The sequence below is a fragment of the Phallusia mammillata genome, chromosome 1 (assembly GCF_965637545.1).
Source record: "Phallusia mammillata chromosome 1, kaPhaMamm4.hap1.1, whole genome shotgun sequence".
NCBI classification, from domain to species: domain Eukaryota; kingdom Metazoa; phylum Chordata; class Ascidiacea; order Phlebobranchia; family Ascidiidae; genus Phallusia; species Phallusia mammillata.
Genome location: NC_137252.1, coordinates 30812421 through 30838072, shown reverse-complemented (window position 1 = coordinate 30838072; position 25652 = coordinate 30812421). Strand labels below are relative to the sequence as shown.

At 37.4% G+C, this 25652-nt stretch overlaps 3 protein-coding genes across 3 annotated transcripts; 1 reads left to right on the top strand and 2 right to left on the bottom strand.

The window, feature by feature from the left end:
- Positions 1-1740: 1740 nt before the first annotated feature.
- On the bottom strand, positions 1741-7372 carry LOC145220192 (uncharacterized). Its single transcript, XM_080087500.1, has 2 exons — positions 4074-7372; positions 1741-3181 (listed from the first exon to the last, which is right to left on the bottom strand). Exon 1 carries the CDS (start codon positions 7322-7324, stop codon positions 4082-4084), a length of 3243 nt encoding a protein of 1080 aa, XP_079943626.1. The 5' UTR covers positions 7325-7372; the 3' UTR covers positions 1741-3181; positions 4074-4081.
- A 634-nt stretch (positions 7373-8006) lies between these two features.
- On the top strand, positions 8007-9718 carry LOC145220477 (uncharacterized). Its single transcript, XM_080087719.1, has one exon. The coding sequence runs from the start codon at positions 8266-8268 to the stop codon at positions 9403-9405; it is 1140 nt and encodes a 379-aa protein (XP_079943845.1). The 5' UTR covers positions 8007-8265; the 3' UTR covers positions 9406-9718.
- A 146-nt stretch (positions 9719-9864) lies between these two features.
- LOC145220292 (gelsolin-like) lies at positions 9865-23899 on the bottom strand. The gene is made up of 16 exons (XM_080087568.1): positions 23804-23899; positions 23524-23665; positions 20477-20631; positions 17882-18046; positions 17535-17669; positions 17186-17290; positions 15411-15552; positions 14733-14876; positions 14087-14247; positions 13408-13635; positions 12592-12713; positions 11958-12091; positions 11482-11633; positions 10761-10911; positions 10282-10430; positions 9865-10156 (listed from the first exon to the last, which is right to left on the bottom strand). Exons 1-16 carry the CDS (start codon positions 23822-23824, stop codon positions 10130-10132), a joined length of 2133 nt encoding a protein of 710 aa, XP_079943694.1. The 5' UTR covers positions 23825-23899; the 3' UTR covers positions 9865-10129.
- Between the last annotated feature and the right edge of the window lie 1753 nt (positions 23900-25652).

Here is a 25652-nt window from a genome sequence, read left to right as displayed (position 1 = left end):
ACTTTGAATAAATGCACCAGTTTAATCGTGATTGCTCCTAAATACCTTGTGCTGTAACAGGGGAGACATATCACCCCGGTCACCTCTTAATTGACACCTGTGGCTGTAATCTATACAAACTGTAGTTAGTTACTACAGTGCACAAAATCCAAAACATTTAACGAACAAAATTCAATGGATTTGGCACGCCAACCTATCGGAAAGTTTCCAAGAATTGTCATAATCTACGCTGCAAACAGTAAACGCCCCCATTGGGATATAATTGATCACAGCAACAAATCAATAATTAATACATACAGCTGACTTTTCTGCCTCTTTAACTAAACTTAACACATCCTCCCTGGAGCGTCCATGCAGACTAGCGGTCACGGCATACTCATCCAAAAAACATAGCGCGCCAGGCCCATTAAAAGCGTCATACCGAATCAAGCCTGTCTTCCAAGCACTGCCACATGACAAGGCACAGACGAAAAAAATCTAGCCTGTGGTAGATTTCGAACCCTCGACAGAAGTCTTCTTAGACTAGCGCTATGTCATATTATAACTATTATGTAAGGCGTTCGAACCTTATTTACCCATGGTGCCTTGCCTTGGTTATCGCCTTTTTTTTAAATTTACGAAGCGAATTACGAAATGTTACTATCCTTTGGATCTTTCGAATTTATCAAGCAAAACTTATTTAACGAGCATTTTTGCTGACATATAGGCTTATGTAGACTAAGACTTCTACCCCAAGTCCCTAACAGCTTTGTTTTTGAATACGTGCATTTTTTATGATTTGAACATAATTTAATGTTCTTTGCTAATCAAGGCCACAAATGCTACAAGCTTGTGTATCCAACCGTTTCCTGTGCAGAAATTCCTTCCCCTGGGAATAAGACTTCGTTTGTTGTCGCCTTGACAAAGGCTTTATCATCAAACACACAATTATTAATAGCTAGCCTTTAAAAGTGCTAATTAGAAAAACTAAGAAATTTTAATACAAAAAGCTTGTAGTTTTATAAACTCTGGCACATTATTTCTTGTGTATCGCAAGACACAAAAGTAGATAATTAACATATATTGCTTTGCTTGAATGCATGCGCCACACACTCAAAATGAGATAAAAGTAGTTTTAACATTAAATTTTCATAAATGGTAACAGTAAATTTTTTCGTATAAAATTTTGCACAGATACAGTAACTATTCCAAAACCAACGCTAACGTCACTTAATTTAGTTTATACAACATCAATTGATTTCCTACATAGCCTTTGCTTAAAAACACTTATATTTTTTGTTGTTGTGTATTGGGTTTTTCATTTCTGCAACACTTTATTTAAATAGTGTTCTACCCAGCTAACTGTTTTGGGGTTTCACAACACTTGACACATATATCTTATTACATAACAAACAAAACTGTTTTTACTTGTACAGACTAATCCTGTTGGTCACATGACCACTTTGTCATGCATTTTTCAGAAGTTTTTCTTCAACAAATAGCTTTTTTTCTCTATGCAATTTAAAGGATTGCCCAATTAACCAGATTTGTCATATCGGTAACATAGTTTCTGTGCTAATGTATTATTATTTACAAAATAATATTCCAAAAATTCTTGCAAGCAAAATAATCTTTGGCGAACACAACCATCTCAGTTGAACATAAACATCCCTTCGTACTGATATACATTGTAAACATAAAAACAGCACCTAAGCTTCATACAGTAGTGATCCATACACTGATGCAAGTCTTGGCAGCATATGCAGCAAAAGTGGTGTTTATTATACAGAAGACACAATCTACTGTGCTTGGCAGGTTGGCAATAGTTACATAATAGCACAAAATATCAACATTATGTACACAGCTAAAAATAACTGCTGTCATCAGTTTTCTTCAACAATTTTGATTTTGCAGAAGTAGCATTGCTGTTTGCTAACATTCCAAAAAAAAACATGCTTAGCCATGTTGTTTAACACAACAAAAAAGTGATAAACATAATAAGTTCAGAAACAAATCAGAATTTGACTCATATTAAGTCAAGAAGTAAACGTTCAACATGCACAGATGCATGGTTTATCAAAAAACTAATATGCTTGTTTGAGTTGATTGTGTAGTTGTATAAATTGTATTGCCAACTTAAATAGATTGCAGCTTATCTTGCACACATACTTATAACTAAGCTGTCATTAACAGTTTGGCATTACATCTGCCAGAACATTATTATACATTTTACATAATTAACAACACAGACAAAATCTGTTAAAGGCATGACTAATTTGTCAAGCTTTTTTCAGCTATTACACAAATTGGGTGATTAACCAATAATTTTCATAAAAGGTTGGATTTGCAATCCCTGATTCCCCTATGCAAATAAGTTGGAATAAGCTTATAATTTGTGGTATTTATGAGTACAACAAATGGTTTAAGGTAATCTCAATTCTTTATGATCCCAACCATGGGATAACTAAGACATTTGACCTCAGTGGCAAAATATTTAACTAAAATACAAAAGTTTTCATGTAGTCAGACAGAACAAGACTATAAACATAAGGGATGTGTATGTTGCTTTGATTCCAATCTTCCTTTTTTAATTTTAGCATTTAAAATGTGCAGGCTGCACACATATACTTTTCCTCATACAAGTTTATATAACCTAAACTTTTTTGGCACACCCCAAAACAGTATTAACAAATCTGAACAAGTTTTAACAGTAAGCTGGCTCAGCATGTAGTATATAGCAACAAAATACAAAGCAAAACATGCCTTTTCAAATTTACTAAAACATATTATTGTAGCACCTAACAAGAGTAGCAAGGGTGCTAATTTAGCCTCCAAAAAATCTTAATGAAAGTCCTCACAATTTTTTTACTTCATGTAAATAATTTGTAACAGCCTTAAGCTACAGTTTAAGCTGTAGTTTTTCAGATTTTAAAGTAAAATCATTAAACATTTTTTCTGGCCTTTAAAGTATCATAATCCATTGATACATTAAACATAGCACATAACATATACATAAACAAGTGAAAATTGAGTGATGTCAACAACAAAAACTGTACAAGATTTGACAATTGGCAAACTGTTGACAACAGAACAGTTGCTTCAAAACTGCAGCAAAGACTAAACAACAAAACAGATTGGAGCTTGATTGAATCATGTGGACAGTATCTCTGTTGTCAGGTTTCACATCACACTGACTATTTCCCTGCAAGCATTGAAACGAAACAAAATAAGTCTAGGCAAAGTGTGGCCTTGAAAAAATATGATTTTTTATCAGGGATGGGCCATAACTTGATTTGGCACCAAACATTACATTATAAAGGCTTGAATGAACTGTAAAGTGATCTTATGTGCCTGAACAAAATAAGCTTTAGTCTAAGCAAAGTATGTTAAGCAATGAAAAAAATTTAATTTAATGTATATAAGTTGAAATGTATAATCGCCAAACACTTTTCTCCCAGACCTAGTATACCATATTTTTATGTGTCAAAAACAGAGCCTCCCAAGTAAAAATGCTGGCCTTGGCCCATCCCTGTTAGATATTTACAGCAGTAAACATTTGTTTAAATCTAGGCACTTCTTCATAGAAAATTCACTTTTACATGGCCTAAAACATATATATACTAAAGTGTGTCTATCTATACTATAGTGTAGATATTATATATCTTATTTACCCAATTTACTTTCTAAAGTTAACAAAACAAGTTATATAAACAAATGTTCACAAAACAAACGCTTTGTAGGGAATGCATGCTTTTTTACAAATACATATATGTAAACACATTGTTTATGTATGTTAAAAAAATTGAGTAACAGAAAATGAGCTACATTATCTGACCAAGCACATATCGTAAACATACACACACACACACACAAACAGCCAAATATTTTTTCTTAAACAATCCAATTTCAATAGCTAGTTATATTTAGGCCCAAATCATATTTTATGTATCATAGATTACAAAACTATTGCAACTGATTAAACCACCCAAAACACAATAGCACCAGATACACCAAACAGTCACACTTCATTCAACTCCACTATTTTGCACACAACAACAAAAAACAGTTAAGTTGTTAGCCATTTAAATTCCCACCTTTGAGCTTACTGCAAAAACAGCTTTATAGGGCGTTGGCGCAGATTTTTGCCCTTAAGTTGATCTATTGCAGCCCGAGCAGCATCAATATTTGGAAATGATATTAATCCATCTCCTGTGGGTTTGCCTGATTTGTTATACATCAATCTCACAGAGTCAGGTATCGGGTCAAAACTCCAAAAAAACTCAACTATGTCCTCTTGAGTAACTTTAAAATTTAAATTTCCCATTTTAACTGAGACAAATTTGGCTGGGTTCGGGGGCAATGGTGGTCCACCCATAGGAAAGCGGGGTGGTCCAGCACCTACTGGAGGGGGAGAAAAATAAAATGGTGGACCACCAGGGCCTCTAAGTCTTAGCAGTTCCTCTGGAGTTGGTGGTGACCGGGGGCGCATAAAAGAATCAGGGTGGCCAGGTGGTGGCATTCTACCATCACCAAATGGAAGAGGTGGCGGCAGGCCATCCTTCATCAACCCTGGTGGCAGAGGTATTGGTGGGTAACGACCAGCATCTGGCGGAATATCTCTTGGACCAAACATTGGTGGTAGATCCCTTGGGGGCATTCCTGGCGGTCCATCCCTTGGATGATGCATTCGTTCATCACGATATGGTGGTAGCGATGACTCGGGTCTGGTTGACATTGGAGGCATCCGAGACATTTGTGCTTCATTTGGTGGTGGAAGATTTGGTGGACCACGAGGAGGTGGGCCCATTGAGCGGTGGGGGTCTGAAACGTGCCTTGTTATTTCGGCATTCATTCTTTTGTCATGGTTTTCTATGTCTTTTCTCATGTTATTCCTTGACAGGGGAAGAACTCTGATCGAGTTTCCACGGATTGCCAGTATGTTATGCAAGTTTGCCGCTTTTACACACTCCATGGCAGAGTCAAGCTCCATGTATGCTTCACCTGTGCATTTTCGATCCAGGCCTCTCATAATAACAAGGCTTTCTCTAATAATCTTTAAATCCCCAAACAAATTAAACATGTCACCAACATTGGTGTCCCATGGTAGGTTTCCCACACATATACATGTTAGATTGTCACTTTTAATTCTTTTAGTTACAGAGTCCCCTAAAGTTGGTGCTGAACTACTTTTGTCAAATGTTGGTGTATAATTTCCTTTTGTGAGCCTAAAATATATTTCCTGAAACTTGTCCATGTTTGAAGCTTGAACGAGCACATTTCTTCCTAACAAGGGTTCATCATTCTTTACAACAGCACGTTTTGCATCATTTACTGATGTGCATTTAATAAACACATGCCCTGAACGCATGCCCTTTTTCATTATAAACTGGATTCCATTTGGTGCAATACTGACATCACTGAAAAATCTTTTTATGTCATCTTCAGCTATTTGAAAAGGTGTATTGGCCATTCTGATATATACAGAGTCTTCCAACTCATTTTTTACTTCTTCAACAGCAGCAACAGCATCCCCATTGGTTTCTTTAGACTCAGTTGGTTTAGGTGGTTCTCCACTGGCAGACACAGAATTGATGGTTGTGGCAATATCTGCTTTATTCTCCATTACGGGTGGAGTTGGAGGTGGTGGCAAGGCTGAAGCAGTGGGTAAAGGTGGAGGTGGTAAATTTGCCATGTTTGGAGGCATAAAATCTGAAGGATTTAGGTTAGGTGGCAAAGAAGGTGGTAAAACACCAGGTATTTGTGGCATCGGCGGTAATGGAAAGCCTGCTCCAGGGACAACAAATGGCATTGCTGCTGCACCAACAATGCCCCCAGATGCACCAAACACTGGTGGTTGTGGCAATGACATTGATGCTGGAGTACTTGTAGTGGGTAAAGTCTGCTCAACTTCTTCTATTTCCATTTCACCAGCACCAGAAACAGTTTCTTCTTTTTTAATAGTGGCTTGTACAGCTAAAGAACTACTGTCCGTCTTGCTGTTTTCAAGGTGCTGCAACTCTGCCTGCCTTTTTTGTTCAAGTTGCTGTTGGTGGTGAATATCATACATTCTTTGGTCCTCCATACTCTTGAGAAGCATTTGTTTTTCAATGTCTCTTCTCTTTCTTTCCTCCTCTTCTTTTTGGTGTTGCCTTCTAAGCCATTCATCCATTTCCTTTTGTTTCCTCAACTGGTGTTCTCGCTTTCGTTCTTCTTTAATCTTTTTTTCTTGCAGCTTTTTCTCTTTTTCCCTCATAAACTCCTCTTCTCTTTTGGTCTTCATGTGTTTCTTGTGAATCCTGATTTGCTCCAACATATTTTGCTTGGACAAACTGATTACTCGGACCTGTTTTCCATTCAACATGTCACCATCCTTTAACAGAGCTTCTTTAAAATCAGCATAGGCCAAAAATTCAACAAACGCCCGCCCTTTGCAAACTTTTCCATCTGTCTCTACATACAATCCCCCATCAGCAAACCTTAGTCTGGTAAAAAACTCACCCACAGACTTAAAGTTGGCAGTGGATGGCAGACCTCGAATTTCTACACAGTTGTCAGAGCGTAAAGGCGAAAACTCTCGTGAGCGTTTTGGGGTGCCTTCAGATGGTGAAAGTGGGCGCTTTCTGTCCACTGCTCTCAGTGGATCATACATTGGTGCTGGTGGCAATTGTGGTTGTCTATCTGCAATTGGATTCAACTTAATATACCTGTTTCCAAAATAGGTCCTGTCTTTTTTCATTGCCTGATAAAGATCCATTGGTGATTTAAACTTTACCAAAGCATCTCCAGTTCGTCTACCAGCTTCATCGACCATGAATCTTATGCCAATAAGGGGAATTGGTGCAAAAAAGTACATTATTGCACTCTCGTCGACATCAAAAGGCATCCCTTTTATTTCTAAATGCATATCATTGCCAGTTGGCAAAGAAGGCATTAACTCCGGACTGGGAGGTTTGGCATGAAATTGCCTGATTTGTTGTTGTGGTGGGTATTCTGCTCTACCAACTGCTGATGAATGGCTGGACAAGTTAGTAATAGGGGGTTCTGGTGGGCGGAGGCCTCTTAATTCTTCACAAACCCTTTGGCTGTCCTCAATAACACTTTTCATCTCTGAATGGCTGCTTAGCATCAACTTGATAGGCATTCCTGTTATAGTCTGCCCATCGCGCATCATTGCCTGTCGTGCATCTTCATCAGTTGAAAATAATATAAAAGCTGTACCTTCTTCACCACCGATAATGTGAACACCTCCATCAGGAATACGAAGACCACCAAAAAATTGACGAATATCAATTGTGCCAGCAACAAGCGGCAAATTACGTAATCGAATTACAACACCAGTTGCCATATTTTTGACAGGCAACAAACCAAGAAAGCTATAAAAAAATAGCCATTAAAAAAGTCTTACATAAAATTTTAGGAAAGTTTAAATTTGTAATCTTATGTAAAAGAAACTCCTTTAAGTCAAAAAGGATCTAATAAAGATATACACAAACAGTTAAAGAAATGGTTATTTTAAAATTTGGCTGAAAAGCGACAGACAAAGACAACAAATCTGCATGCAAATTTAATCATTATTAACAAATCATGTTTTACTTCTCTTTATCAGATGACTCAAATTGAAAATACTTGGGAATTCTAGTTTATTCTGATTATTGATGCAATGCAGTCCCTAGCTTGACAAAAAAAACGCATCTCCTACCCAGGTTACGACTTACGATAAGTTAGACAAACAAATTACAAAAAGTTATCAGAAAAATCAAAATGTTTGTACAGTTTTTGCAGATGTTTGCATGTCTTATTTTCTACAATTGTCGTTACAAGTTGAAACGCAAAATAACCTTAATTTTCTATCTGAAATCTAACTGCCAAAGAGGTGCATAAACGTTTCACTTAACATTTCAGCTAACCTCATTTTTTACCAATGTTCGCCATCTTGAAGTCGAAAGAAGAAAGCAAAGGTTAAAGGTCAATTGTTGCATCAACCGTTGTAAGCAAGCGTTTTTTAAATAATAGGTTTAAATTTTGTTTGTATAAACACATCAAGACAGCAATGGTTTTAGCAAATTTTATTTAGCAGGCATATGCTACTAATAAGGTTAAACACCTATGGTACAATATGGTATACGTTTCGCAATACCTGTATACGTCAAATGTTTCACCGAAGGGAAATACACCGGGTTTTCGCTGAAAACTTTCTGATTTGTGTTTTATAATTGCAGTATTCTTTAAAGTAGTACTACCGCATAACAGTGCCGTGCCTGAAAACGTATGGATGATTAAAAGAGTATGGACTACTCTGCTTTTACAGAAGAAGCACATAGGCTATTTTTGACGGACTATTCATCAGAGTTAAATCGAAATGGGATTTTACAACCGACAAAAAATCGAGACCCTATTTTTCCGCCTTGGCTTGGTATCGAATACGAGTCTATGGAGATGGACAGAGCGAAGTACTTTTTGTACTACACTTCAATACACTTATGTTTGAAATCATGGGACCCTAAAAATATCCTGAACATATTGGTCGTAGGTGCTGGAAGGGGTAGACTTGTTGATTTTTGTAACGAGTGCTTAAATGAGTTTAACATATCTGGTACTGTTCATGTTTTGGAAGTTAATACATGTGCCAACAATTTACTAAAACAAAAATTTGATGGTGACTCAAAAGTTGTAATTCATGAACCCATTGCCATTAGAACTGTAAAAGAAATAGAAAGTGCAATAAGTAGTAATCATTGTGATTCAAAACTAACTAATCTTGCAAAAACAAAATGTGTTGATTTGTTTGTTTCTGAACTTTTTGGCAGTTTTGGCGACAATGAATTTGTAGCAGAAATTCTTTCCGCAAGTGTTAAATTATTCGGTAAGCACTCAGAGAGTGGTTTACCTTTGTGTACCTCAATTCCAGAGTCATATACAACATATATTTGTGCTATTCATTCCAAAACATTGGGAAAATACTTCAAAGAAAATCCCAGTGAGCAATTGCATGTTCTTGGGCTACCTCGCGATACAACTTTTTTGACCCAGATTGCTGATGTCTACACTGCATCATGTACCTCAAGATTGGACAATACCAAACACAATGTCATATTTCACAGAAAATCTGGTACTGAAGACATTACGTGGACAGGACTGGCTGGGTATTTTAGAGCCAAACTGTATGGTGAATTGTACATAGATACAAGACCCACTGCTAAACAAAATACCTACTTTTGGGAGTCTGCTTTTTTTCCACTGACTAATGATTTTACACCCAGTTGTCAAACAGTTACAGTTTCAATTTCAAGAATATGCGAGAAAGTCAAAAGTAAACAAATTTTGGATGTAAAATATCCACAGCTTAAAATGTGGTATGAATGGACCTGCCCAGAAGGAACAAGTACACACAATGCTAATGGAAAGCACCACATTCTATACTTATGACTTTATGCAGTTTGTGACTATTGGACAAAGTATTTTATCAGCCTTGGTGCAAAGTTTCCCCAAATCAAGAGTTCCACCTCACAAAAACTTTATCAAAATTCTTTCATAATGTGTTTCTAAGATGTTACCTTTTTATTTTCCTGTAAAAGTGTTTCTGTCCACTTCTTGCCTTATTTTATTGCAGTTTTCAAATTATAGCAGACTTTTTTATTCTAATCAATATTGAATCGGTATGTAATATGCAGTACTTTGTAAGTCTTATTGGCTTTTAACATGTATATATATATTTTAAAATACACAGATGCTATGACTACTATGGTATTTATTCCTAATGTTTTTCCATCATATTTCATTCTGCTATGTTAAAGCCATTATACCATCTTTACCTGAAAAATCCTGGTACACATTTATGACCCCTTGTTAACTGGACATAAACAGTGAGAAATAATGAAAACTTGCTCCTTAAAATAGTTTGACATGACAGGCCAATGTATTGTGGAAGCTCGCTCCATACAAACAACAACAGTCACAGCAGTATGTTTTATATAAGGTGCAAAAAACGTTTTGTTAAGACTGCATTTTGTAATTCAAACAAGGTATATCTGGAACATTCAAGTACGTCTTCTCAAAGGCCTGGTTAGCATTCGAAAATTGCACGAGCTTGTCTATGAAGAAGCCATGATGGGGGTATGTATGTACAACTTGTTTGGGCTTTCCTGACTCTTCAGGCCCAAAGCTCGTGGTCCCAACCCTGAAAAAATAAAGGCCTGATAAAACACTCTTAATTTAAGAAACTGACCAGCGGCCGTTTACGCTGACTACACATCATATTATAAATTCCCATTCACAGTTTTTTATATGTCACCAATTAGGTACCTGGAAAAAGCCTTTGAATGAAAGCGGTTCCTTGCCCTGATGTATTTTGTATATCGGAGTCGAGCCGTCACGGTCGCTGGGATCCGATTCCAAGTATTCCTGAGCTTCTTCTACTGCCTTGACCTTTTCCTGATCACTTGAATCCTTTCCTGTTTTTATTATTGAACATTTAAGTTAGGGAAAACTAAATCAGTTAAATATAATCGTCGCTAGTTTCTTTTTGAAATAGATTAACAGACAAACCAATACCAAATAGTAATGTATGTACAGCAAATCCGAACCGGTTTGGAGCAAAAAATATATGAATTAGGCGAAGGTCCGGATTATTTGATGTCGATTAGTTCAAGTCTTCACACATTAAATATCCTTTATACCTCGAGTTTTGTCCGAACTGGGCAAAGATCCGGATTAACCGAGGTTTATTCTATTGTACTTGTATGCAATGCTACAAGCTTTCAAAAACTCATGAATAACATTACCTATCCACACATAAAGAACAGTCCATGCGTCAAGCAGCATAACGTTGTCAACAGTCAAATCTTCCTGGGTCCAATCACCAACGACCTCTTCCACGACAATGTTACCAGTGGCATCAGAGCACTCAAACAAACGTGGCGGTTTCGTCTCATTCTGTGTATTAAGTTGCAATTAAAATTAAGGATTTGGAGACCTGTGGGTAAACCGTTTGGTCATTCGGGGCCAAACTTTAGGAGGATCAGCTTCGGATAACTAACTTGTGATCACAAGGTCATTGATTCTAATCCTATCTCGGTCGCTTGTGTTTCCCTGAGCAAGAAATTTAAGCGGCATTGCTCCAACCAAGTGGTTCCCGATGGGTTGAACTAAACAGACAGCTCGACGGCGAACTCATTGTGAGCATAACGCTTTCAAGCGTTGCCCGCCCACCGATGATAAAAATGAAAACAAACAAACGAAGTAACATAACTGTACATTTTGATTATGTTTTAAGCATTCTTTTATGACCAAACGGTTGAAACAAACCAGCGTTAGATAGAAAAAGGAAAAAATGGACAAAAACAATGTGTCCCAACCTAGGAAAGAAGATTATTAGTGAAACCAAGCCATGTAAATTTTATAATTTTGATCTCGTGTCATCTAAAGAAAGCTTGCACACAATGTAAAAGGTATTCGCGTGCCACAGTTTGGGAACCATTGAACCAAAGTCACAGCGATACCCACCTCAGGACGGGGGTCAGTCGCATAATCCCCTTTGCCACCTAAAGCTGCCCAGAAGTTTCCAGATTCGCTTCCCTCATCGTGGCTTGTGGGTGATGACGCCCCGAGCAACTTAGCAACTTCGAAGCAACCTTTTCTTTCAGCACTAGATGCTCCTGCAACGAAGGGAGATTTTGAACATTACACAGGGCTCATCAAAAGCAACAATAACCTTTCAATATAGGCTAACTTTAATTAATGCATGGTTTACAATCCAATAGGGCTTTGGAGACATGTACTGTGTAGTACTGTAGGACTGTAGGTGATCAGCCAACCCTTGTACTGTTTTTGACAGAAGTAATCATACTGTTAACATTCTCTTATTGCGGTCTGTCCTAAAAGCACATTTATCCATACAACATCAATAAAAGGTGTTTGCTATGTATTTAGGGGCTACTAAGATAAATTTAAGTTCGCACTTTTATTTACGAAAGTTTTACCTTGCCCCTCCCATAGATAGTTGGATCCAGGTGTGATCAACAGAAAAGCGTCGTTTGAATTCAGAGACTGGGCCTCTGGGGCGACCTCAACTGCCCGACATCTGCCGTTGAATCCAGACCTCACGTGGAACAACCTGAATATATGTTGTATTATAATAGAATGTTAGTTGATAGGTCAACTGGGGTAAATAGTTAAGATGCACTTTTTTATGTACGAATATCATGTAAATATATCTCTCAAAAAAAGTGTAATTGTAACCAACCGCCGCTGAACAGTGAAAAAATATTTTGGGGAAAATTATTAAAACAATATTTGTTCCATTGATTGAACTGTAGCTGTGCCCATAATGGCTTACTGACAGTGGTGGGATTCAGCCGGTTCGAACCGGTTCTATAGAACCGTCTCACGAAATGTTATGAGATCAGCGAACCGGTTAGCATTACTGGTTACTGTCAATGGACTTTTTGTAACAGAGACAGCTGAGAAATATGACTTTTTTGATAGAACCGACTGACAATTTGTTTTGCACCGCTGCTTAATGTCCATTAACAAATGCTACCAAAGGTTACCGGTGTGTCATATGGGCGTATATTGTTTGCTTGTGTTGGTGGTAAAACACAATTTTGGGGTTACCTTGTGTCACCGGCTTCCGTCTGTCCACCATCCCGGGAAGTCCCCCCTTGGTAGATCACCATTGGTGAATCGCCGAATAACATCATCAAGTGAGGTGGTTCCTTTCCTTGTGTTACACGAATCTGATAAACAACGTTTACTATTTGATAAATTGCGCTAAAACGTCGGGCAAAGACTTGAAATAGTTCGCTCCAGTAGTGGGATTCAGCCGGTTCCCAGGGTTCTATAGAACCGTCTCACGAAATTTTATAAGTTCAGCGAACCGGTTAGCATTACTGGTTACTGTCAAAATAGACTTTTGTAACAGAACAGGCTGAAAAATATGACTTTTGTGATAGAACCGGCTGACAAAAAAATTAAATCTCACCACTGGTTTACTGTTATATAGCCAAGTATATCTAATACCGCTTTGGATTCATGTTAAGGGGCCGGTTTATTAAGTACCTTGGCGTAAAACTGTGTTCCGAAGCAAATTTTTGACAAAGTTACTCTGTTATTCAAATAACTAAAAGCGGTATCCATAATGGCAACAGTTGGTCATATTTAACTATTACCCATATAAGCATTTGCGGAAAATAAACCAATTGGTTGCAAAGTTGTAAGTCGGGTTCGGGCTCTAAGTTCAAATAAAACAGACTTGGCTTCAATCTCGAAATAACTTGTGTTGCAATTTCACAAACGTCAGGGCCAATTCGTTTTTTAAAAAGGTATCCGGGTTTAACTGGTTTCGGGCCGTTTGTAGTTAAGACCGATTACAACTGTACTTTGATGCACTGAAAATGGCGCACAATTATCACCCTTTAACAAATATCAAACCTGAGTAGCCATGCCGTTGCATTCATCATTGTCAGTTGCAATGGTGAGTATAGGGAGAGCAGTCACTTCGCCAGGTGATGCCTTTGAACCAATCCAATAGTAGATGAGATACTCTTGGCGGCCGCGCGGTTGATACGAGTAAAGAATAATGTAACAGTCGCCTCCGTAAAACTGGCCATAAGTGCTGCGATCAACGGCTGCCTTGGAATTGCCTTCAACGCGCCAGATCTGAAAAATGAATTTAACGATTGTATCCAGTATATTTATCCAGTAACCGTTTTTGTTCAGTATAATAAACGACCATTTTTTTCAGTTACAATTTATCCCGTAGAGAGGAACAACCACTTTATTCAGAATAGTATAATAAACAAACCATTTTATTCAATAGAGATAAACAACCATTTTTTTCCAGACACCATTTCATCCAGTTTAGATAACAACCATTGTATCCAGTAACTACTTTATCCAGTCACCATTTTTACCAGTGACCGTTTTATCCAGTATGTATAGTTAAACAACCATTTTATCCAGTAATCATTTTGTGCAGTATAGTTAAAAAACATTTTAACCAGTTTTTCCATGTTTTGAGAGATGGAAAATCAGTTTACATCTACTAATGTTTCCAGTGACACATTAACTATCACCAGTTTTAACTGTATACTCAATAGATTTTTCTCACCTTAACATCCCCACTACCGTTGTCGGGCAGTTGATATTTAGCTGCGAGATCAGGTTTGGTGTGAAGCGTGCTTGCGTCAAACTCAACTTTGGCCACTTTAGCGATTTTGTTAATGGACCAAGTTTCACCCAGTCCCTTCTGCATGTCCTCATCACGCCAATCTAATACAACAGATGGTATTGGTCCAGAAATTTTAAATAACCAATTGTTACAGACGTGAAAGAACAACCAAAAAGCAAATCAAAGTTCTAGGACCAAAGTAGGTATGGACGCTGTGGACTCAATTTTGTTGCGGTAAAGCGACGTAATTGACTACAACTTTGTCCGATGTTTACTGTTAGTAGATTAGGCTACCAAATTTAATACAACTAAAATGACAAATGACAGTTTTGTGTTTAAACAACTGCACTTCACATATCATTTTATATTAGAGGCTTGTCTTTGACTTTAACAGTTTGTCTTAACCGTTTGCGATTATGCAAGCAAAATTGCTGGCAATTGTGGTATAGCATTTCCCAAAATTAAAATATTTTTAAAATTGAATCATGGTACGCCAGCCTTATTGAAGGCGTGATACTGAATCAATTCATGTTCATCTTAAATAATTATTTAAAATTTGGTTGCTTTGAAACTAGTGTGAACTTACTGCCGAACATGTTCCTGAAGACGGCGGTCTCGGCGTACTGAGCCATGACGGTAATACGCGTATGCGGGGGGAGTCCCTCTTGCTCGATGAACGAATTAGCAATCTTAAACGCCTCTCTGCGTTCCTGGCTTGAAGCTTCTTTGCCTGCGAGAAAACAATTCTTAAAAATGAAGAGATGGTTTTACTATGGGTCTGTTGTGTGAGTTTACGCCTGTGTTTGAAATGAAGTTTATAGAGCTCTTCTGGCAAATGTATTTTTATTCCAATGTTTCGACGTCGTATACAGGTCGCCTACATCAGGATAAATAAAACTGTTATTTTTGTTATTTAGTGTTATTTTTTAGTGTACGCTGACAAAGGCGACCTGTAGGACGTCAAAACGTCGGAATAAAAATAGCCCACATTTCTCAGAAGAGCTCTATAAACTTGATATTATGCTTGGCAGCAATATCTTATGTGTTAGTATTAAATCCTAGTAAATTTCTGGGAATCATTCTATACTCTGTTACCATTTATAACGATTTCCACCTTCTTATTACATATCACAAAACTGGAAACGTTTATTTACAGGATAAGATCAATTAACCATCGTGTATGGAACAAACATATTTCGCATATGCAAGCGACTTTAGTGTCTTATTCAAATAGAGTGTTAGTTTTAGCTCGATTTGTACACACCTTTCCACACGTAAATTTGGCCCATGTCGGGGTTACTCGTGATGAAAACGTTGCCTGAATCCAGCATGCTCTGTTTGAACGGTAGACTGTCAGACATTAGTGTGGTCACGACCTTGCCACTGTCATCAGAAACCTGGTAGAGCTGAAAACACAATAAGGGTTTTGTCAAAAGTCATGTGTTTAAAAAGTTAAATTATAGACTGGCTTGTAGAGCAATATTTTACGGATTACAATGCTTGCCAAAACATTTTAGAGATGACTACGCGGTGTGTAATACTTCAATGACAAATTTGTTTTTAGTTTTGCAGTTTTGCACTCAATTAATGAATAGCAGTACATGCAACATTTTTGAGCCATGTAAACTTATGCAAACAAACATATATTTTCAATAACATCCACTTTTAGCACTTTTGACAATAAATGGTTGACCCAGTTGCCGAAACATGTTCACTAAATTGTTGAATTTTAATGAGACGTGACTTCATGTAAAAGGTTAAAATGGCATTTTAGCCGAGGTAAAAGTCGGTATTTGTACCCAACCAAAATCGAAACAACATTTCATCTTACGCACGCACGCACAACAGGTTAAACCGACCAAGTTTACAAAACAGTTTGACGCATCATTCCGGTGAACTTTAATACGAAAGGTGACACACCAAAACCAACGCAAAACCGGCCCTGGGGCATCAGTATCGAAAGGTTATACGTTCTGCCAAAACAGCAATAATACACTGCTCAACCAGAACGGAAAAAAGTGCGTAGGTGTTGACATACGTGTACGATAAAACCTACAGTTGAAGGTGGCAATTGTCGACATGTTTGTTGGCTTGCGCTATTACTTGCGCTCTATGTGCCACTGGCAAGGATTGTGTATTGCTTTCCTTTTTTGATTTAGCCTTTGCAACGAATCCTAAACCGACAAAGGCGCTTTTGTTTAAAGTGAAACTGCTTGGCATCAGAAAACACAGTAAACCGGCTCCCAATGTAGAATATCCGATTTTATGTGTTTAAAAGACGTGGGAACAACAAACCATAAACGTGCGCATTTAGGTTGAGAATAAATAACACAAGAACGTCTGGGACTTCGGTGCGTTGTTCTGTGCTTACAAGGCGTGTCAAACGTGCGTTTTCCTAGCTTTTTGAACTCGAGAATATACGACAAATGAGAAAAGACTTCCGGCTACACCGTTTGATGTGCTATACTGTAATTCATAACTACCAATCCAACAAAAGAACAGGCAACGTTTTAAGAATGCCTTAACTATTGTGTCGCTTATTAATGTACATTGGTTTGGTGCGTGTAAATGGCCTGTTCATGTTGAGAACCACTGGCGTAACGTAAACATGCGAAATACAATATAAACGTTTCCAACTGAATTGGTGTCAAGTAGAGGCCATACAGCGCCACGTTCTGATCAAATCATTTCTGTATTTCACGAGTTGTACACTGTGTCTAGACAAACATTTACAGTGTTCATTGAGCGAAGGAAAACCCGAGCCGAATACACAAACTACAACGTACACGTGTAAATACTTATCAACGACGCGGCTATAAATTTTGTATTGACTGAACATAGTGGAAGCTTTTACCGACGTCTGGTGTGTCGTACTAAAATCTGGTGTATAGTTTACGTAACTGGTGTAATGTTTTAGTTGAAAACTATAGTAACTTTCACATTACGACAAACGCCATCACCTTACCTTCGACCTACGTCCAGAAAAGATAATTTTCGAGAAATTATTCGGTAAAAGGAGAAAGTTTATTCAGATGGTACCTTGCAGTTTCTGCCGCTCTTGACTGAGCTCTGCGAGGTTCGCTGGTTGGTTTCTGGTTCTCCTTTGGTGATGTGGCCTGGATATCTTCCCAGGAATTGTTCCAGCTGTCAGAAAATCAAATCGTTGCAACAACCACTTAACCCACAGTAGAGAATACAGGTTGCATCGAAAATTTTGAAACAGTAAAACACCGCTGTTAACTTTAATACTACTTGAACTGACGATTCCCGTTTCAAAGCAGATTTTGTAGTTTTATTAACTGCTATTGGAACATAATACATAGTAGACTTGTTTTAGACTTCATAGTCACTTTTTGATTTTGTTTACCAAAATTATTACGGAACTCACCTTCTTTGCATCACCATGAATTTCGGTGCACTTCGCCCTTCCGGCTCTCTCATCATCCCGGATGCTCTTAGCAACAATCACAGCTTGCATCTTCTCGAACCGGTTTGCAAGCGGACCACTCCAGATAAAGATATCCTGGGAAACAAAATATTTGTTTTCTAATAATCCTAAAAGTTACAACAAAAAATGTGCGACTTGGATTTTAAAAATGCTTGATTTTTTGACTAATTTAAAACTATTGCTCACAGCCAGTCGCATGTTTCGTGTAACCAAAACATAAAGTCTAGACTAGATCAAAACACACATTCGATTCACAAGATGTCGCTGAAGAGCATAATCAATCCTACCTTGCCCATGTCGAAAATGAAAGTGTCTGATTGGTTAATATTGGACCACTTCATCTCGACGATATCAGCTCGTACTTGACGCCGACCTCTGACCCACATTAGTCGCTTGATGTCGCCAATATCGTTTGAAACAACGTGAGTAAATCCGGTGGCCGCTCCCCCTTCCTGCAAAAATGCGATTGGCTTGGATATGATGATTTGTCAGAGAGCAACAAATGACGAAACTGCCATATCTAAAACCTATTCCAGTAAAATAACAATGGTGCTGCATGATGGTATGAGTTTTTAGAATACAATGGACAATAGTCTTAAACTAGAAAATTAGGGCGTGCATAGGTTTGAAGGTTTAACCTAAAATAATGCACCTTTTCGGACTGGCATGCAAATTTATTTATGATGGTTGGTCTGCGTGTGCATTTAACATAAGTGTTTCACAAATTATGAAAATATGATTGTCCAACCATCACTAAATGCACAAATCATGACTGGTCTGGCAGGACAACTCATGTACCTAATGTTTGTATACATAACATTTTTTATTAACATTGTAGGCCAATGTAGAAGTTATCTATACTTCGTAAGGTACCTGAAGGTATATAGGCCCGGAAGGTAATAAGGCCCACTGCTAATATTTTTTTATGTGCCAGAAAAAATGCTTCCGTTTTGATGTAATTTTAAAATATATTTGTACTCAAAATGATTTACAAAGTTTTGGACCTGAAAGTTATATGTAATTGTTATCATGACCAATCCAAATTAAGAAGTGTTTATTTTTGACTTTTTATTATTTTTTGTTAAAATTGGTAACAAAAATGAAAAGATTGTGTTGTCGAAATGAAAACTTATTAGGACATATTAGTAATGGGGTCATTTTAGTTTAATTGGAGCATTATCCGATCTGGAAAAAAGAATACTTGAAATAAATTTTATTACGGTTTTGTTTGTCAGCCATTGCTTGCAATAAGGCCCAACGATTTTTTGTCATTTTCTCAAGTGTCTTTTATAGTAAAGACGACTGATATGCACAAAATTTGCTTTTTTGCTTTCTTAGGGAGATAAAAAGTCCGAATAAGATGTTTGTGGAAGTAATCTTTCATTTAATATTTTTGGTTATCAAACGCCAAGGGGTCGTTTATTCTTTGTTTTAGTACCTTCAGATTAACAGTTATATGTCTTAGTTAACAGTATATATGTAATATGAGTTAATAACGTTGCTTGTTTGAACTTTTATTTGACCGAAGCAAAGTATAAATGAGTTTGATTGGTTTCTAGACTATTTTTAAAAACATGAAAATGTTGGGCTTTATTAACAACATAGGTTTGTATTAAGGCCCAAGTTTTAATTTTTTTAACTGTTATCTTACAAAAACAAAACTTGCGAACGTCTTCAAAATTTAATGGATGTTTAATATCAACCTCTGCAACAATCATGCCGAATTTGGCCTGGAACGGTTAAATGGTTTTTCAGTTATACGCAATAGTTTTTTAATGGGCCTTGTTAGCTGCAGGTACCTTATTTTAAATGTTATGCACTTTACAAGGACACCAATTTATTTTCTGAACTTCTAACAAGGGACCTTCCATCTTTTAGTCATGTTATTGAGCGCTTACCCTTACGGCTTATACAAACACACATCATGTAATTTTGACTTCGTTCACGTTTTATGGCTTTAAACTTGTTTGCTAACAACTACCCTTACCGGTCTGTTGACGAATTAAACCCTGATTTTAACACTGCGCTGCCGAGAGTAACTACCATCAAGCTCCCAAATGCAATTTTTCATGTGTGGACAACAAAACTTGGAAGTCTAAAAATGCCAATGGGAATAGGTATTTGTTGTTAATGATGTTCTACCATTGCTGTATTGTTGGCCGTGCGTACTTTATTTGGCACAAAAATTCAGTCCGACAAAAATTAAGGATACTGCCATTTGTTGTTCAATGTTATGTATGTACCAACACAGGAATTTTGATAAAATGTTAAAAACCTATGGCAGAACATATTTTTCGGACAAGCTGGTGTATTTGATGCTGTTCAGGTGCCGTTATTCATTACAATGCATGGCCTTGAGCCTTAAATTGTTTAATTATTAAAGCGGATGACCGGAGAACCTTCCACCGTTCTTAACCTGATTCCCAGGATCTGTGTGGGAATACAGGCACAGAAGCAAACGCTCATGCATATTTTATCGTATGTTTAAGGCAGTGATGACGATTCCACGCATTTCTGATACATTTTGTATCGACAGCCAAACACTGACATACGTTGTATGTGTTACACACAAACAGAGAGCACAAAGAACATTTATAGCATATATGTTGGGCATATTTTTTGTATATAGGTACAATATGGCTATCTACTTGCTTAGTGTATGTGCTACAGATAAAGCGCAAAAAGAACATATACAGTGGGCATAAGCCTATGTGTGACCTTAGCCTGAACATCTAAAGATGCCAAACGTTATTTGGGACTTGTGTGTAGGCGAATACACATGAAACGTAAGAGGGATCATTTGATACAACATGCGCAACGTTAATGCATGTCGTTTTGTAGCTACTCAAACCTTTAAAACACGATAATGAAAGAAAACAAACCTGATATTTAATGGCAGGCTTAAAGTAGCCACAGAACATGGCCGATTCGTATCCTTGGGTTTCCCTGTGTTGCACTGGAAGTCCACCCAGACTGTCATCCAACTTAGTGGCATGGATTGCACAAGCTCCATACTCGTCCTGGCTGCTGTCCTTGCCTGCAAAACCACAAAATATAAAATGCATTACACATATTTGGCTCTATTTCTAACAACACATATTCATTCCTAGGATTAGCCCTGCCTAAAGGTTTAACGCAGACAAGCGATTTACGATATTCATGTATGATTGGTATAGTTCAACTGTATAACCACAGGCGGTAAGGCAAAGGCTATAGGAAAATCTAACCTGTGGTGGGATTTAAACTTACGACTGTTCCCTATCTAGCCCGCGGTTTGCCACATGTGATAACGTTTGGTAGACCGACTTGATTCGGTATACATCGCCTAGGCCTGGTGCAGTATGACATTTTTTTACAAAAGGTAAATTTAATTTAGAGTTCAGTGGTGCAACGGTTTTGTGTCAAAGGTGTGAAAGCGCCACTGAAGTAAGCCTTATATATTTAGAACTGTCAAGGTTAAAACGACCCGGTTGCAAAATCGATACAAAAGGTCAATTGTAATTTGCGTCAAACCTAACCGATGCTGAGGAAAGCTAGCTCGAATAATCGCACACCTACAACACAGTATAGTTTGCAATCGCAGTTCAGCTCCAAAAAGGGTCAAGGTTTCAATGTGATACGTTTACAGTTTGAGAGATTATTACATGGGTGGGCATCATTCAAAAATCCATCGTAAAAGATGCACAAACGGCATACGCATGGACCAGGTTTACCACACTATCTTATATTATTGTTTAGTTTTGCGTAATACATAGGGGGTTGAATTATTTTTTTTCGACAGTCCACAGTTTTTCTATTTATGGTTCAAAATCAAACATTACCAGACCACAAACGATGTTAAGGGTTAAATTGCGACCAGTAGATAGGCTTCTAACCCTGCCTTCCGCTAAAATACAGACGTGATTTAGGTTACTATACATAATTTTGTGTGTACAAGGCAACCGAAACATGTGTCAGCGACATATGCTGGATAGAAAAGAAATATAAATTGAAAGGTATTGACATGGGCTGTTAGGGTAAACAACCACCCCACTGTTTCTGTATGTATGGTGCACACAAACGGGTGATGATAAGTCAAAACTGAAAGTCGAAAACATACTCGGTTAAGTTTCACCAGGAACTTAAGGTCATTGCCTTGAACAAAACGTATTCATCTTATTATTAAAGCGTGTCAACAAAACTATTGTCACCATTGCCAAATATTCGACAGTTATAGTCAATGAACAAAGGAAAGGAATGTTGGTTATTCACTGGGCAAAATTAGTCGACATTGCGAAATTTGATATTAAACGGGGTAATAGTGACTGAGAGAGTATTTTGTGTAGTACTGTTGTGAATGTCGGTAAACGTATCAACATATCTCTTTGACTTTTGGAAACACAACTGTTAAGTGGAGTGACATTTCCTGGTGTAGTTAGGTTGTGTGCTCTTAAAGATCACTAACACTGCGCAGCATTGAACGAATGCCAACTAATTTGCATATTGTACATGAAGCGAAAGAGTTTTATTTTTAGACAGCGGCCATAAAAGCTACAAATGACGTGCCAATACAGGCATTTTTATTAAAGTACATGTTTTAAGCTATAACCCCCAAAACGCAAATCATAGCTATTTTGTTTAAAAATAATTTATCGGTAATGTCCAATGGACACTTTCCAAAAACCACCGGAATTTTATTAAAATACAGGTTTTAAGCGATTTCCCCAAAAAACGCAAATTAAAGCTATATTGCACAAAATGAATTTATTTTTTAAAAACGATTTATATTGATGTCATGAAACGTTTTTGACTTTTCAGCTGCAAGTTGCTGAAAACATTACTGTCTCAACTTGCAAGTAAGTGATAATTCAGTGACAGGTAATGTCCTGTCCGGTAAGCCAATCATATATTTGTATTGGGCAGCCAACCGATCTGGAACCTTCCTCCTACGTAATGAATACAAACAAAAGGAAGGAGTCTACACGACGACCGGAAACAGTGAACTGAGTGCCATGACGTCATGAAATTTATCCGCATAAGGCTTTGTATTGTTATTAATATCTTGTAAGTTATAACCAAACGCATATTTAACACATACAAAATGCTGCAGATGTATAAGGGTAATAAAAATCATGTGGTTTACGAGCCTTGTTAATACGATGCAAACGGGACATTTTACATTTAATAGTCAGTTGTACGCCTCCGTGGCAAATCACACGCTATTACAGCAGTTAAACCTCACCGCAAAACAAGATTCGAAGTTAAAATAGGAACTTATAAACGACATATTACATGTCGTTACAGCTATTCTAAATCAAAATTCACACAAACAGGTGTTGCGGGTGAAAGATACATCAGAAGTTTGGTTTTACTCCATAGTTTCTTTAGAGTTAGTGTAAAATATCAACAGCGCCTGGCCTGGTACGTTAGTATTTTCCACCCACTATCAAACATCAACAAGGTTCATGCTGGTGCCTTGTCACTCCAATGGGAATTGTTAGAACTCGTTTGTCATATAGGCGAATATAGCAACGTATCTCCCATGGGGCAAGCACTAATCCGTGAGGACTACTTTAAGAAAGACTATAGTTCTAAAACTTCAAACATTAAATAGTCATGAAAAATGTTTAAACAGGAAATGAAACGAAACCGAAGTTTGCACAGCTGCAAATAGGATATATTTTACCTCAAAAACGATAGCGTGTTTTGTGTTTACGTACTCAAGCATGCAATTCACCTTATTACCACATCCTTGATAGTATACACACTTACTTCACGACCTAATGTGCCTTGGCGGCCACTGAACACTGTCCCAAAACTGTGGGTTTGATTATTTTTGCAGGTCCTTACAGCCAACGCACGTAGGCAGGCTTGCAAAGCATATATTGATCTCCCTGCTGAACGACCCTTGGGGCTAAGAACCGGTACGCTGTAATTTAATCAATCTTACCTATCCACATATGCAGATCGTACGTAGCGTTTCCCTTGGAGTCTTCCTTCTTGTTCATTACAATGTAGGAATCTCCACTGAAAAAGTAACCATACTGGGTGCGAGGAATCTCGACCATTTCGAACTTCTCGATTCTCCATATCTAGGCAAAATTAAAGCACACATAGTCACATACATTTACAAAGACCAAACCAAATCACAAAAAAACAAAGTTTTAAATGCCTAAATAGTGTGTACAGATTCCAGACTGTTTGGCCGACGTAGAACATGCAAAACTTACGGTAAGTGTTGAGCGACCCATAGCTGAAAATTTAATACCAACTAAGCAGCTTCCAAAACAACACTAAAATGTTTTCTGAAAAAAAAAACTGTCAATTAAAGTGCACTGAAAGCTTCAGTTCTGTCAGTAGGATTCACGGCCCCAACATAAGTCTCTTATCTGTTAAAGCCAGAGTCAGACAAAAAAAACGCAGCATGCAGAGTTGCAGACAATATAACAACGTTCTAATCATTACACGATGACAAAGGATACTGACGTCACAAAGCATGCCCCCGAATAAGGCAAAAATTGTTTATGGTACTAAAACGAAAAAAAAACAGCAGTAAAATTCGTAGTGTTACTGAATGCTGACTCTCTCAGCATAGCTAACTGACTTGAACGTTAAGCTTTTATCTATAGGTCTACTTAAAGTATATAAGTACTACTGCTTTCGTCCATAACATTTGTGACAAGTGACAACCGCAAGTTTTACAGATGGTGTATTTGCAATTTTGCATAAATTGCATGCAATGGTATTGTTCTTTAAAATATCAAAAGTTGCTATCATCACTAAACATTCAACACTTTTAAACCACAGCTATGAACAAGCTAAAACTTATACTGGCTATCAAAAACTCAGTTTACAATCTGTGCGAAAAAGTTCTGCCCAGCAACGCTATCACACAATACAAACGCTTACTGCTGTGATCTGCAGACCTGATCGATACAAGTATCAGGCGTTTCCGTTGGCTGCACACGCGCAGAGAAAAAAGGCAATTATCATCGCCATGAAGGTTTCTCCACAAATCATTTGCCGGAGTACCTGGCATAAAACTTTATTATTGTTATGTCTGAAATTCAAAAGTTGATTCTTCGGTCCAAGATAACAGTTTACTAAAGTTTTCATCTTGAACGACAATATGTCCAATGCAAGTTTGATTTTTAGGTCAAGGGCATACAAAATGCGTACAATAAACTCGGTGTACATACAATAACTTGTGCATTGAGATTAGGCCTACACCAGCACTGTTGTTTGTGTTTAGCGCTTTGACTGATTCATATGCCACCTTACTCACTGTTCTTTGTTTTTGGCAAACATGTGTTTTGACTACAAGACCTAAAAAGGGTTGCTGCCGACCGGTCACCGCCCTTCCTAGATTTTGATCTTTATTTAGGGTGAATGAGTAAAATGCCAAAGCATGACTGTTAAATGCGTGAAATACCATGGCACTGAAATTTCGGCAACTAATCGCGCTTTGCAAACGAAGTACGCATGTTTCAGTGCAGCAAAATGTACGTAATGCCTAAACTTCATTGACAGCCTAATTTGCAAGTAGGCTAATCACGTAACGCCAAAAATGAAATCTACTTTTTGTTTTCATTGTGAAACAGGACCGTCAAATGGTCTCAATTTAGTTTTGTAAGCTAAAAAATAGTAAAGATACCAGAATTACTTCAGTGAAATACAAACTTATATGTCTTAGGGAAACGACTTACGACTTTAAACTTACCAAAGTTTGCACTTTACAGTCTGTTATTATACGCGTCCGTTGTCCTAGCCTCAGCTGGTTATTTGTGCTTAAACAATATACCACACATGGTTTAGATCTAGGTTGTTTGAATAAATGCATTTTGTTACAAGCAAAGTCAAACGCTGTTGATCTACAAAAACAGATTAGACAGTGAATTTTAACACAAACATAAAAAGTATGAGGCAAAAATATTTTTATTGTAAACATTTTTTATTTTAATTTTTCACATGTAGAATAAGCGTTTTTTTGTTTAATTGCTGGAATGTAAGTGGATAAACTTATTGTGTGTCGACCTATTCTTGCTATTGTTTTACAGGTTCCGGATGCTAAAAATACGA